Source organism: Galeopterus variegatus, unplaced genomic scaffold (assembly GCF_000696425.1).
Source record: "Galeopterus variegatus unplaced genomic scaffold, G_variegatus-3.0.2 Scaffold1150, whole genome shotgun sequence".
Classification (NCBI taxonomy): domain Eukaryota; kingdom Metazoa; phylum Chordata; class Mammalia; order Dermoptera; family Cynocephalidae; genus Galeopterus; species Galeopterus variegatus.
The window spans coordinates 221,910-236,323 of record NW_007727261.1 but is presented as its reverse complement, the minus strand read 5'-3'; the positions used below and the strand labels follow the sequence as shown (position 1 = coordinate 236,323).

Genomic DNA, 14,414 nt, shown 5'->3' with positions numbered 1-14,414 from the left:
AGAGAGAGAGAGAGAGAGAGAGAGAGAGAGAGAGAGAGAGAGAAAGAAAGAAAGAAAGAAAGAGGTATAATCTATACCACTTAATGACAAAATTCATTTTGGGAATGAGGGGAAGGATGAAATCCAAGGGGGCTCTGAGGAATTTTAACTCAAGTGCCTGGCAGAATTGGGTTTCTATAAATTAAATAAGAAATATAGCAGCAATAGCAGATTTGATAGTTTGCAGATAAGCAATCAAAATACAGATAATCCAAATGTTCTGATGTTTCTCAAAGTGTTTCTTTGGTGCCCATTTCATGGCCATATGTCCATGTTAGGAAAAAAAAAATATATGAACCAAACCCTTAACTCATTTGTCTTTTATTTGGGGAAATAAGATTTACTCATGAAATCTAAAAATATTTGAATTCAATAGAATTAACTACTCAAAATTGTGCTATTAGCAGTGAGTACTGATAAAGACCAAAAAGAACAACCTGCAGGATGGGCTGGAGTTTTCAGGGAGGGATCCTAAGGAGATGTGATTTGCACTGACTCTTGAAACACAAGTGGTATGTGGACTGGTAGAAAGGCATGGCAGAAGGATGTGAGGAGCCAAGAGTGGGGAGGCACCCATCTCTGACTTAGAACAAAGATACATGCAGTGAAAGAATGGAAGACAAAGTCAGCATCTGCAGGTGATGAATTTAAACTTGATCTGACAGGCAACAGGGAAATGCTACACTTTATTAACAAGGAAGATGAATGACATTTTAGAAACAGCACTGGGAAAGGAACTATGGGTGGATGGACACATGTAAGGAACACTGACTCTGCTAATCCTCACACAAAATTATATCTGAGGGCAGGCTGAGCCAGGAAAAGTGGAAAACACAGTGACAAGGAAAGGCGGTTTGGGCAGCAATAAGAGAACCAACACAGGTTTGCTTTCCTTTCTTATCATTCTAGTTATTAGGAATCACCAAGAGCCTACTGAGCACTCTGTCTCACAACAAGAGTTGCATTTCAAAGCAGAATAAAAATAACCTCAGAGTGGAAGGTATCAGTGGGCAGGAAGAAGATCTGCTTCAGTAGGGACCATGCAGGGTTTTATTCAATCCAAACCTAAGGGTCTTTTCCAAGAACAAGGCACAGAAAACAACAAAATATATGTGTGTAAAAGAAAAGAGAGATGTGGAAGTTCCTGTCCTTGGTTGTGTGAACCTTATGCCTATACAAAATTCTTTTCGGGAGCCACAAAAGTTACATTAAAAGCCAAAGGAGAAATGTCCCAGAAAAGAAAGGTACAGTGACAGGTACTGTGTGGCAGTACTTCTTTCCTGGAACATTTCTCCTTTGGCTTTTAAAGAATCACTGCATTTAACCCTGGTCATGTAAGCCTAGTCTGGGTGGTCTCGGGCAGGGTATAAAGAACTAGGTCAATAAACTGCATTAGACATGGGAACCAGTTAAATAAACTAAGCCAATTCAGATTTCACTTCAGATACCTCATAAAGGGAAATAAGAGGACAAACAAAATTCCAAAGTTAACAAGGAAAGTTTACTCTAGCCATTACTACCAACAAACATAAATGACTACTTGCTGACTCTAAAAGCTACAGACTACGTATTGACTGTAATACTAACAAAATAATTGATTCAGATGAATTATAAAGAACTAATTAACTGGAAAATACAAGAGTACTTCAAAAAGTTCACAAAAAAACAGAATTAAAAGATACTGTGAATCTTTCCACGAACTTTTAAAAAGTACCCATGTATATATCCTATATTTACGTGCACATTAAAAAAATTATGGACTTAAAGATGGCCAAATGGAAATAATTTTAAATGGTTTCAACCTTTGTATAGTATACATCATATACTTTTGAATTTGTACCTAGCCATCTTTCTTTTTTTTTTGGGGGGGGGGGGGACCAGTAAGGGGATCGCAATCCTCGGCACAGTGCAGTCCGCACCATGCTCAGCCAGTGAGCTCACAGGCCATCCTTATACAGGATCTGAACCAGCGGCCTCAGCGCTACCAGCGCCGCACTCTCCCGAGTGAACCACGTGGCTGGCCCACAATCTTTCAATTTTTAAAAAAGGTTATTATTGGGCCTGCCCCGTGGCGTACTCGGGAGAGTGCGGCGCTACGGCCATGGGTTCCGATCCTGTATAAGGATGGCCAGTGAGCTCACTGGCTGAGCGTGGTGCGGACCGCACTGTGCGGAGGGTTGCGATCCCCTTACCGGTCACAAAACAGAAAAAAAAAAAAAAAAAGAAAAGAAAAAGGTGTTAAAAGTCAAAATAAACACTATTCTCAAAGGATCAAAGATGACAGAGAGAGGGCAATATGAGGAGCTTTGCTTCAGGCTCAAATTTTACATTATTTTGAAAGGTAATACAGTCCATCCTGGTTAAAGACTGGAAAAATAAAAGATGATAAACACAAGGGGCAAAGCAGAAAAACACTTCATTATAAAGTATACAGTCATGTTTGGAAAGCAACAGGAAGGTATATAAGATAAATAAGAAGTTTAATAAGACAATAAGCAACCACACAAGATTCTTTAAATTTCAATATTAGCAAAGTATATACTGAGGAAAGACTAGAGGTTACAGGGGAAATATTTCATTTTAAAACACACAAAGCTGATATAGATCTATAAGGCTGATAAGCAGATTCCTTTAGACAAGTAGTTAGGAGACACTAAGAGCTTATACAAGAAGCAGCACAGTTAATATGTTTGTATTCATTAAAAATATTCCATTTTATTGCTAATAAAATAAATACAAATTAAAGCAACTGTAATAAACTATGTTACTACCATGGATGCATCAAATACTAAAAGTTATATCCAATCAAGCTGTGGAGAATAGGTACATTCAAATGCCTTGGGCCACACACATCTTCTGGCAATAATACATAAGAGTTATCAGATCGTTTATACCCTTTGATCTGGTAATTCCACCTTGGAGAATTTATCTAAGCAAGTATCCCAATGTGGGGAAAAAGTACATCATGTTATTTTTAGCAAAATAATGAACAACTCAAATGTGCAACAAGCAGGGAATAATTAAATAAATTATGATATATAATCCAAGGAGAACAAGATAGCTACTGAAAAGGAAGGAACTCACTCTTGTGATAAAACAAAAAGTACATACCCAAAACTTTTAAGTTTAAAAAAAATGCAATATGACATGAAAACATTGCTACTGTATAAAAATTAATATTTACACACTGAAGATGAGTATTTTGAAAACAGTTGTTTTTTAATGCAGACTTTTTGTGTAGCTTGCAGATTTTTCACTATAAAGCTGATGAAGTTGGTACAAAAAATAAGAATGAAGATTATCAAATACAAATTTTGAAGTCACTGATATTTCAAGGGGACTTTCTTAAGGTTTGTGTAAGAAATCTTTATTTTAAAATGGTTTCAGGTTTCTTTGGAAAGTCATTTATCAGAATGGTAAAGCAGACAAGTCTTTGTATAGTGATAGCTGCAATATTAAGATAATATTTCCAATGTGCACTCATGATTTCATGGCTGAAAAACTTAGTTATGATAAACTGAAAAAGAGCTTCCAGCCTATATTCGAATATATCAAGTTGAGCTTCTAGTGATAAAATATTTTAATAATAATAATTTGGCTTTTAAATTCAACTCAAAGAACACTAATACTTTAATTCTCAGCATTTTAATGCTAAGGATGAAGGACTAAAATATTTAACTACTGTAAATTAATCATCTTTAAGGCACTAAGCACATCTTATCAACTGCCCACAGAGATCTGTAAGATCTATTTTCCCCAAATAATTTTCAAATGTTCTTTTTGCTGTACTCTAGCTGGGCTGCTGCTTCACCTCTGGCATTTTATTAAGTGACACACACGTAAAGTGGATTCCTATGATAAAAGTGGGTCATAAAGCAGGATTAGAGAGATTTATGTTCTTTAAAGTTCTAAAAGTTTAGAACTTATCAACAATTCTAATTTTTTAATTATTTCACATGACTTTCTATGAATAATGGTTGAACTTTAAGTTTAGAAAAGCAGTGATATAGAAGTGTGTTTATTGCACATATTCTCTATTAAAACACTATTAACATAATCTTTTATCCTCAAAGAAAAAAGCACAAAAATCATAAGGCAACAATCACTTTTAAACAAATAATTCTCTTAAAAAATCTGACAATTGATCCACTGATATAAATGATACGAAGTATTTAAAATAATTTCCCAATGGAAGTCACCATCCCTTAACTTCCACCAAAACATACTGTATCTTTTAGTGAAAAATATTTGTGGAAATGAAATTACAAAGCCCAAACTAACCTGCGAGGTCTGTACACAGGGATGGCTCATTATAAGGCTGCCTCCTAACCAGCATGGAGTCTGTGCCAGGAAGCCCCATTGCTACACTAAAAAAGTACAGTTTAAATGAGGTTAATTCTCTGAATTTTCTACTCTTTCTCATAAATGAAGACAAAAAAGCACTAGTGAATAGTGCATACTGAATCTCTGAAATTATCTTATACAGGCCAAAATATCATTCTTAAAAATACATGGGCAAAATTCTTTAGAAGTAAGTTATTGTAATCGCAGTGTCAGAAGGAAAAAAAGTTAAGACATTTTGATTATGTGAATGTCTGCTATTATTTGGCTGTAACATACTGAGTTCATTTATAAGAGCATCTATTACCATAAATAACCTCACATATGGCATGTATGTAGGCAACACAACAGTGTGTTAAGAAATGAAACACCTGTTTCCAGTACATTCTACTTAAATATTTATAAATTTTCTATACTGATGTTGAGAGGTTTCTATTAAAATTTTTAATGTCAGATACTACTTTCAGATACACCCATGAAGTTTTCACTAGATTAAGAATTTTCACTATCTTCTTTTATCCTTGAAATATTTATTAAGTATTTACTAAAAACAAGGTTTCTGTCTTGGATCGAGCAATTTTTGACAGAGACTAGGTTTGCTTCTTTCTCCAACTGTCAATTTTATCCCTATATTTATGTTGTTTTAATATTTCACTGCAGAACAAAGAAGAAATAATAGCCTTTAGAGAAACCAACTGTGACAACTTTTGAATAGTGAAAATATCATGTCACTTTCCCCTACCTCTAAACGAAAGATAAATTAGAATTAAAAATGACTTGGTAATTTTTCTAAAAAAAAAAAAAACAGGGAAAAATGCTCTTCAGTTCCTGGAATATTTTAATTATTAAACTTTAAATGACAAAAAATTACTTACTTCCAAGCTGCCTCTCTTTATTGGATTCAGCACTAATAATTTCTTCAGGAGATTTTCACAGTCGGTGGACATATAGAACGGAATACGGTACTTCCCTCGTAAGACTCGTTCCCGCAGTTCCTTAAAAAAGCGAAAGAAAGCACTTATAACTGGCTTTTGAAATTATCGTATTTGGGATAAAAACATTAACATCGAATTTAGCTGATACCTTTAAGTTCTGGCCATCAAAAGGTAAAGAGCCACTGACTAGCGTATAGAGAATGACACCCAGACTCCACACATCCACTTCGGGGCCGTCGTACTTCTTTCCTTGGAAGAGTTCAGGAGCAGCATAGGGTGGGCTTCCACAAAACGTGTCCAATTTGTTCCCAACTGTAAATTCATTACTAAAACCAAAGTCAGCAATTTTAATATTCATATCAGCATCAAGAAGAAGGTTTTCAGCCTAAGAGGAAAATAATAAAAAGGACAATGTAAAAAGCCTACATAAAATTAAAATATCAGATCCCAAACTTATATATCTCTTGTCTCTCATTTTTAAATGTCATATCAAATTCAGAAGCCCAGTATGGTACTTCAATGCATAACTGTTCAGAATTACATCTATGTAAGACTGAATTTTAACACTATAAAAGGAAAGATCTCATTTATAAGCCCATATGCAACTATCTAAGAAAGGTTCTTTAAAACCCATTTTCTTCCATAGGTTATTTTAAATCCATTTTCTCCCCCATGGTAAAAAACATCCTGGAGGTATACCTCAAATATGACTTATTCCAAAGAACATAAGTCAACATAACAATAATGCTTCTTGGATTTAAAGCAACAAGTTTACCCAAAGGAGCTCTATTTTAATAGAGTATCATTGGTTAATGCAATGCTCAAAGGTATATCTAAAATAACTGCCAGCCAGGGGTTCTGTGACTACTGAATTTGTCCTCTCTTGTAGAAGGCTTCCTCAACAAAGTACTGTTTAAGTAAAACCAAACCAAAACAGACCAAACTATACAGCCTCCATTAGATCCTATCTCTTTTGTTTCCTTTTGCTGTCTAAAATTAGATTCTCCTTGAGGTATATTACATAGAAAGCAATGAATATCCACCCCCTGGCCACCCCATGTATTGAAAGGCTGGTTTTCCAAAATCCTAAAACACAATCACTCGTAGACAAAATTTTAAATGTGCTTTTTGTAAATGCAAGCAATTCAGTAAAGGACTTGGTTTTGTAAATGTTTTGTTCAAGTTCTACGTTACAACTGATGGCAGACTCACAAAATTACAGGTTACTTTGTAGATGTGTTTTTATAAGGTTTTAAGAAGGACTAACACTTGACTCAACTGAAAATCAGAGTTCTCTATATCATTGGAGGGTCCAACAGTCATCAGAGCCAGGAATTCTGCCCATCATATGTATACATCTTACCTCCCCAACCCCTTCTTCTTTTCTTTTTTTTACAGTATACTAGCTTGGGATATTTGTTTTTTGTTTTGTTTAGGAAAATGGAAATACACCTAGATCCCAAACATGTACAATAAAAAATTGGTATCATTTATAACAATAAATATGATAAAAGTGAATAAATTTGGGAGATTTATGTTAGATCATAACATTTATGGACTGTGTTGACAAAAACCATGTTATTTTGATGTTCCTAATGAAAGGGCCTGGTTATTGTAAATATCTGTTTCTGAGGCCATTTGTGAGCAAGATGGACATTCTTCAGTTTCTTTAAAAATGTCTGGATGGGGCCGGCCTGTGGCTCACTCGGGAGAGTGCGGTGCTGATAACACCAAGGCCCCGGGTTCGGATCCCATATAGGGATGGCCGGTTTGCTCAGTGGTGAGCGTGGTGCTGACAACACCAAGTCAAGGGAGAAGTAGAGAGCTGCAGGAGGTTCTTTGGTCTCCTTCCAGGATTATACAGGAAAACTTTCTCCAGTGGACTGGAGGGAAAACACAAGCTGTTGAACATGATTTTTTTGCAAAATTTTTTCATATTAGAAATGAGATAAGCTGGGAGTCTAATACAGAGACAGGGGAACAGTCCTCTTCTTTCTCTTTCTTTGCAGAAGTGATTTCCCCTTAAAATACTGAGGAAGGAAACTGAGAAATAGAAATATTTGGAGCAGTAGAAAACCCATAATCTCCGAAAAATGGAGCCAAAATACAGGATTAGACTTTTGACAACTGTTTAGGACAATATATTCAAATATAACACAAACCTGTGCTAGTAATTGATAGAAGCAATAGGAAAAGTAGTAAAAAAAGAAAAACTCCTAGGTAAGGAACAATGCAAGTTAAATTTGGAAGAATGAAGAAAAAAGACTTAAACATTTTGTCCAGGAGTTTCTACCTTCATTTTATGTTAAAAAAACAAACAAACAAACAAAAAACAAACCTATTTGGCCACAACCATTTCTTGGTTATCACACACATTTTTTATTTTAATGTATGCCACTTAATACCAATCACATGCACTTACTGTTAATAAAAACAACAAAAAACTTTCCTTATTTCTTTGAGCTTTAATGTAAAGAACAAACATTGGTTCTTACATCCGGCAAACATGGATTTGGGTCCTGACCTTGCTTCTGTCTGAATTGGACCTCAGGCATTTTCAATTGGGGACAAATTTCCTCATTTACCTATTAAAAACAAGCTATTTAACGGTGAATCAAATTCTTTGGCTTTTAATGCTAGATAACTTCTCATTCATATTTTCTTCATTTGCTTAGTGAAAATATTGCCTTTTAATAAAGTTGCTGTGAGAATTAAATAAGAACTTATACAGCGCCTGGCAGTAAGGCAATCAAAAAGGCAGCTCTAATATTATTAAATATTTGTTAATAATTAAGAGTTTTGTGTTATAAAATTAGCATCTTACCTTAAGATCACGGTGAACAATGCACTTTTGATGGCAATACTGTACAGCAGATACAATCTGAAATAAATATTTGGATAAAAGAGTCAAAATTATTTTATGGTAAAAACATCCTGATTTCCATCTCCCTCCCGCATTATCACCTCCAATTTAGATAAATTACTAATTCAGATTTCAAACTAATATTTAATATTTAATAATTGCACTATTCCTTTAGTTCATAAAAGTATACATATCAAAGTGATAAAGCTTTTGCTCTTAAATATAGAAAATGTAGAAAAGTAATATTCTCTTGTTAAAATACACTAAAATATTTCTTGTGAAAGTATGTGAAGATTTTGTATGCATTGTTATATTTTTCTGTTTATGTGATCGAACGTGCACAATTTGTAGTTTTAGTTAAATGGTTTATTACAGTGTGGGAATAAGAGCTTTGGCATGCATGAATTACTATTTCAAGACAGCTGGCTCTAGTTAAAAAAGCAAAACTGTTCTAGGAATTACATCAAATGTTCAAGGCATGTTTATTTAGTGAAGCCAATTTACTAAGAACTTATCAATGAGTTATTTGGCAATACCCTATATTTGTCTATTCATACATAAAAAGATAGAAAAATTTTTGATCCTTAAAAAAAAAAATCCAATCAACAAAAGAAAAGAGGAAAAAATGAAATGTAATCTTAAACCTATCACTAATTCAGTCAGGCAAAGTGTTCTATACCTGTAACTAGATTTTGTTACATAGCCATAATCTTTAACCATTATATAGGGCTCTTTGGAGACAGAAAGAAATCAACAGTTTAAAGGCCAAATATGTAAATGAGAAAAAGACTATAAAAAATTCTATGATAGCTCTTTATTACATAAAATACAAAAATGGAATGAATCTGAGAGCAATCAACTAAGAGCTATTTTGTACATTTAATTACATCTGATGTATAAGAGGATGACCATTTTAATGCACAGAACATTTGATTCTGTGGATTCAGTTAAAGGTAAATACAGTTTGAATGTTGAATGATGGTTAGGCATTCATAAATGGAGACAGAAATGAGATTTTTAAAGTCTAAAGGTGATGCAAAGTATGACCATGCTAATAGGAATATGGGTTGAAAAAAAAAAAGCTTCAAAGCAGAGGTGAAACCGGTATTTCAGTATTATAAAATTATTCTAATGTATACTGAAATGGTTCAAAGACAGAGAAGTCATAAATTCAAAACAAAAAGGCAGCTCCACTACACACAATGAGTAATATATAATTCGACTGAATTCATTTTGATTCAACAGTTTATTGAGTACCTGCTATGTGCAAGATAATGTGCTGACTGCTAGGGGGATGAATATGAAAATGAACACAACATGAACCCTGCCCGTCAGGAGCTTAAATTAAAACCTGATTAAAAAGACAAAATATATATATAAGTAACTGTAATACAAGGTAGAATCATAGAAGAAGAGGTACAAAGAAGTGACAGAATCATAAAAAATAAAGAATAAATTCAGTTGGAAACACTTCTTGGAGTGGGTGCTATTTGATCTAAGCCATCCTTGAAAGACGGCAATGTTTTACAGTGTGGAGCTGTGCAGTTGGGGAGGGGAAGATAAGGTGGTGAAACGCATTAATGTTGAGGGAACACAGTGCATTCAGAAAAGTAGGTAGAAAAAATGGTGACAGGGGGAGTCAAAGCTTGACAGACAGGTTGGTGAAAGCCCCTGAATTCTAAACTAACCAGGTACTGCAAAACCACTAAATGTTTTTGGGCAGGGTGATTATGAATGATTATGATCAATTTGAAGTGTGAGTCCCCAAATACAGAATCTAACGATGAACTTTTGCAATATTAGTTTTCTTAAGCAATATGTTTCAAAATTCTAATATGTAACTTTTACTAAATTATACATTTAAATGTATATTTTATTGGACATACTATATAGGCCATAGTATGTTCATATTATAAGACTACTTTTGTATTACGAATGACAGAAATTTTCTGATAATGATACTATCTTTCATAAGTCATATTTGTATAATTCAGTGAAATGTGCTATGGATAATGATTTGCTTATCAAACACAATCAGAGGCCATGCATTTCACATCAGACAGAATGGTCGCTATGAAATTAGTTGTACAGGCACTTCTGGAATCAAAAATTTCCTCAGCCTTAACATTTTCAGAATGGAAAGATAATTAAAGATAACGCTTTATATTAAGCATACATTCTCCCACACTCTATGACCTGTGAACTAGCAGTCAAATGTGGTAGTTTATAGTATCACCACACTTGCCTAGTAGGTTACAATTTCTACCATTAAAGAAATTCTGACTTCTGACTCACAGCAAGAATCCCCATCTACTAGCCCAAGTTTTACTGCATTATTCTATGTCTAGACTCTGTGTTATTCTATGGCTAGAATCTCAGAACATTCTATTCCTCCACAAATAGGATGTAGGAACTTCCCTATGATCCTTCTTATTATGCATCTTGAAAACATGATTTATAATCAGCCCTGAGCTTACCCTAAAGACCACACACATCAGTGTTTTCCAATGAGGTGCAGTTGTTGGGGCTGCTTTAAAATTACTTATAAGTGGGTCAGAAATTCCCATACTTGAAGTAGTAGCCTTGATATTGACAGAGTTGAATCAATACTATGACTTTTATTGCACGCTCTTGAATTTTAAGGAATGCAGAGGCATTGTATGGACAATGGCTGCTAAAACTGTCCTAGTGTCTTTGGTATACCTAATAATGGAGTCAAGGACATATATATGTACATCCTTGTTAATATAGTACATTCTTTTCACTGTTAAAAAACTTGTAAGATACAGAGTAAATAAAAACAAATGTTTATTAATTATTTAAGACTTTAAATTAAATCCATAAAGAAAAATAAGCTACACAAAAATAAATTTAAAAATATAACCTTTGGTCAAATAACTACAAAATAACGTGGGTGCACATGTGTGTTTGTGTATGTGTGTATATGTGTATATATCCCTGATTTCTAAAAATGTAAATTATATCTTTCTAGTTTGGGGGAAACACATATAGATATCAAATACATTTAATATTTACAATAAATGAACAATTATAAAGAAAAGATTTCCCATTGTTTTACATTTCAAATAACATTCATTTGACACTCAACCTCTGCAACATGAAGAATATGAGGCTGATTTCAAAATAATTCAGACTTTTTTAAAAAAAGCCAATTTTAGTAATTATTTTGATCTACATGAAAATATCTGTCTCCCAACCTTCTTTCCTGCTTCCACCCACCAGCAAAGAAAGATGTCAGGCTCTTTAAAAGAGCAGGTATTTTCAACTTCTCTAATTCCATATAGAACCTAGTACAATTTTCCACACCAGCATATTTTCAACAAATAAGTAAAGCTAGCTGACTAAAAACAATAAGGATAAGTAGCAATAATCTTTAAAATATACATGAAGATCCCTATAATAGGATTTAATGCCAGTTGGAATTTTCTTGCAGGTCTTCTAACTAAAACTACAGGTACTGTGACTGATACTGAAAGAACAATAATATTTAAAATGATGTCTGTAATGTTTTACTTAAGGGTAAGTCTGGATTTCCATCCCAGTATAGGAAAGAATTTGACAGCACGTGGCTGAACAACGTTCAATTTCTGAATGTTGCTTTCTTCACTACCAGTTGTCCTTACATTCAGCTATTTTAAAATGAATGCTTCTAAGCATCTATCCTGAATAAAAGGACTATGCATATTTCTGGTATAAAGCTTTTCAACAAATTGTGTTCCAAAAAGCAATAATTCTGTGAGATATTAATAATAGAGGTTTCACAAAACAAATTCACTCCACGATCAAATTGGAGGAGAATGCTCTGTCAAAAAAAGTCGAATGAGTTTTTCCTCCACTCCCCTTCAGGACTTCTCCAGTTGTTTAATATGTTATCATACATGTAAATATCTTAGAGGAAGCTCTTATATTAGTATTCAGTGTTTCCCAAACATATTGATTACAGACCCCTTTAACTGTAGAGTCAGTGTTCATGCTTATAGAAGAGGTATGGAACCATTTTAAAATGAAAATTTTAAATTCACTGAGGGAAAATTTAGGATATAATAAGTTGTCTGCTGAAACTTCATTAAATTTAATGAAACAATTTACAATTCACTAATCTGTTATTTCTACAGTAATTAACAAGTCTGCTCACTGAGGGAAAATTTAGGATATAATAAGTTGTCTGCTGAAACTTCATTAAATTTAATGAACAATTTACAATTCACTAATCTGTTATTTCTACAGTAATTAACAAGTCTGGTTATTTTAATCACTTCAGTCCTAAAAACTACAAATAAAATCCTAGATGAATTTAAGTTATTTTTTCTTATTTTAGCATTTCTTTTTCTTCTTTTTTTTTGGGGGGGGGGGCAGCTGGCCAGTACAGGGATCGAACGCTGTACCTTGGTGCTCTCAACACTACACTCTAACTAATTGAGCTAATCAGCCAGCCCTTATTTTATCATTTCTATAACAAGTCATATTCAAGTTGAACTGGAAATGTAAGTATCTTACCATATTCTTTTGCCACATTTGCAAGGTTCCTTGCCTACTTGGCTAAATAAAATTAACCACATTCTTTAAATCTACAAAACTGAGTTTTAATACCAAGACATCTTTGATTATAAAAGAAAATAATACAATAACCTCTTTAAACAGTACACATGTATGTTGTTCACATAAAGCTAATAATACTTGATAATAATTATTAGATAAAGGCATTAAAGGATTAAGTATTTCTTTTCTATCTCAGTCTACATTTCCGAGACTCTCAAAGAGTTAATATGGTAAAATTTGCTGTTTATGACCATAAAAATAACCATTTGCAACTATTTAAATTTAAATTCAGGAAGAATAGGTTTATTTTTTAGGAGTTTTCCATTCTTAAAAAGTATAAGAAAGCAGGAATTTTTCTTTTGAAAATACCATGAACTCTTAAGACCAGTGTGTGATACTGTCTGTTGTACATCACTAAAAATACCAGCAAAACAAAGTTGAAACCATTTTCCATACCTGCCTAAATTTTGCACGAGCCTCTTTCTCTTTCATTCTTCCATGGGCAACTAAGTAATCAAATACTTCACCTGAATCAGAAAGGTAAAGCAGGTAGTAAAATATACAGAGATTTTTGGTTAACAATATATGCAATGTCAAGTTTTTGCCTGGTTTTCAAAGAAATGTCTGGCCCACAATTTTCAGCTAATTCTATATAAGTCACAAATTAACACGTCAACAGAAAAAGGAAAAAATTACACATAGAACTGAGTATCTGCAGCAGCTTATGATTTAGCAAAACTCTTTAAAAAATAAGTCAAAAACATAACCAAGAAAATTCGTTTTCTGCTTTCAAGTATTATGTAAAAATACAGTCAACTCTTTATTATTCATTCTAAAAAAGGGAAGCCACAGCATGGGCAATCAAAAATTACATTTTGTATTTGGGACCTACATTTCAAACAAAATAACAAAGTCATATTATGTTGGAGAACTCTTTTACATCATACCCGTCATGAAGTCTTGATCAAATTCCATCTCACTATTTCCATCCACATTGATTTCATTTTTTTTTTTTTTTCCTTTTTGTCTTTTTTTACTGACCGGTAACGGGATTGCAACCCCCGGTGTCGCGCCCGCTCCGCGCTCAGCCAGTGAGCAGGAACCAGTCTCCACATGGGATCCGAACCCTCGGCAGGAGCGCCGCCGCGCTCCCAAGCAGCGCACTATCCAGTGCGCCACCGGGCCGGCCCCGCATTGATTTCTTTTCCTTCCTATACTCTGATTATGCATATTCTCACTCCACCCATTTCATATACATTGGTAGTTAACTACAAATTATACCTAATTAAATCATGTATACTCCTGTTACTCCAAATGAACTATAAACTACTTAAACACCATCATCATATCTGTGCTTTGTATCCTCATCTCCAACAGAATCACAAAGTGGACAGACAATAAATATTTGTTGAAATAATTTAAAAATAATTAAAAGCCATAGAAATTTTCTACTGGATCTGTTATTTTACACGTCTATAAATTTTTTTCATTTTTCTCTAGTCACTAATAGTTTAAAAATCAAATTAATCTTCAGTTACAATATTAAAAACAAAATAATGTCTCAGTGTAAGGAATTTATTTTTTGTGTCCTTATAATTTGTATAAAATTCTAATAAAATTTTTTTTTTTTTTTTTTTTTTCTTTTTTCCGTGACCGGCAACGGGATCGCAACCCTC

The 14,414-nt window shown here is 33.6% G+C and overlaps 1 protein-coding gene across 3 annotated transcripts in view; it reads right to left on the bottom strand.

Moving 5' to 3' along the window:
* MARK1 (MAP/microtubule affinity-regulating kinase 1) overlaps nt 1-14,414 on the bottom strand; it is a 74,160-nt gene that overhangs the window by 31,143 nt on the left and 28,603 nt on the right. For all 3 annotated transcript variants that reach the window (XM_008575171.1, XM_008575173.1, XM_008575172.1), the window contains exons 6-9: nt 13,195-13,265; nt 8,140-8,196; nt 5,464-5,700; nt 5,256-5,375 (exon numbers count right to left, since the gene is read on the bottom strand). In XM_008575171.1, coding sequence (XP_008573393.1) covers nt 5,256-5,375; nt 5,464-5,700; nt 8,140-8,196; nt 13,195-13,265 — 485 coding nt within the window. The remainder of the gene's footprint in view (nt 1-5,255; nt 5,376-5,463; nt 5,701-8,139; nt 8,197-13,194; nt 13,266-14,414) is intronic.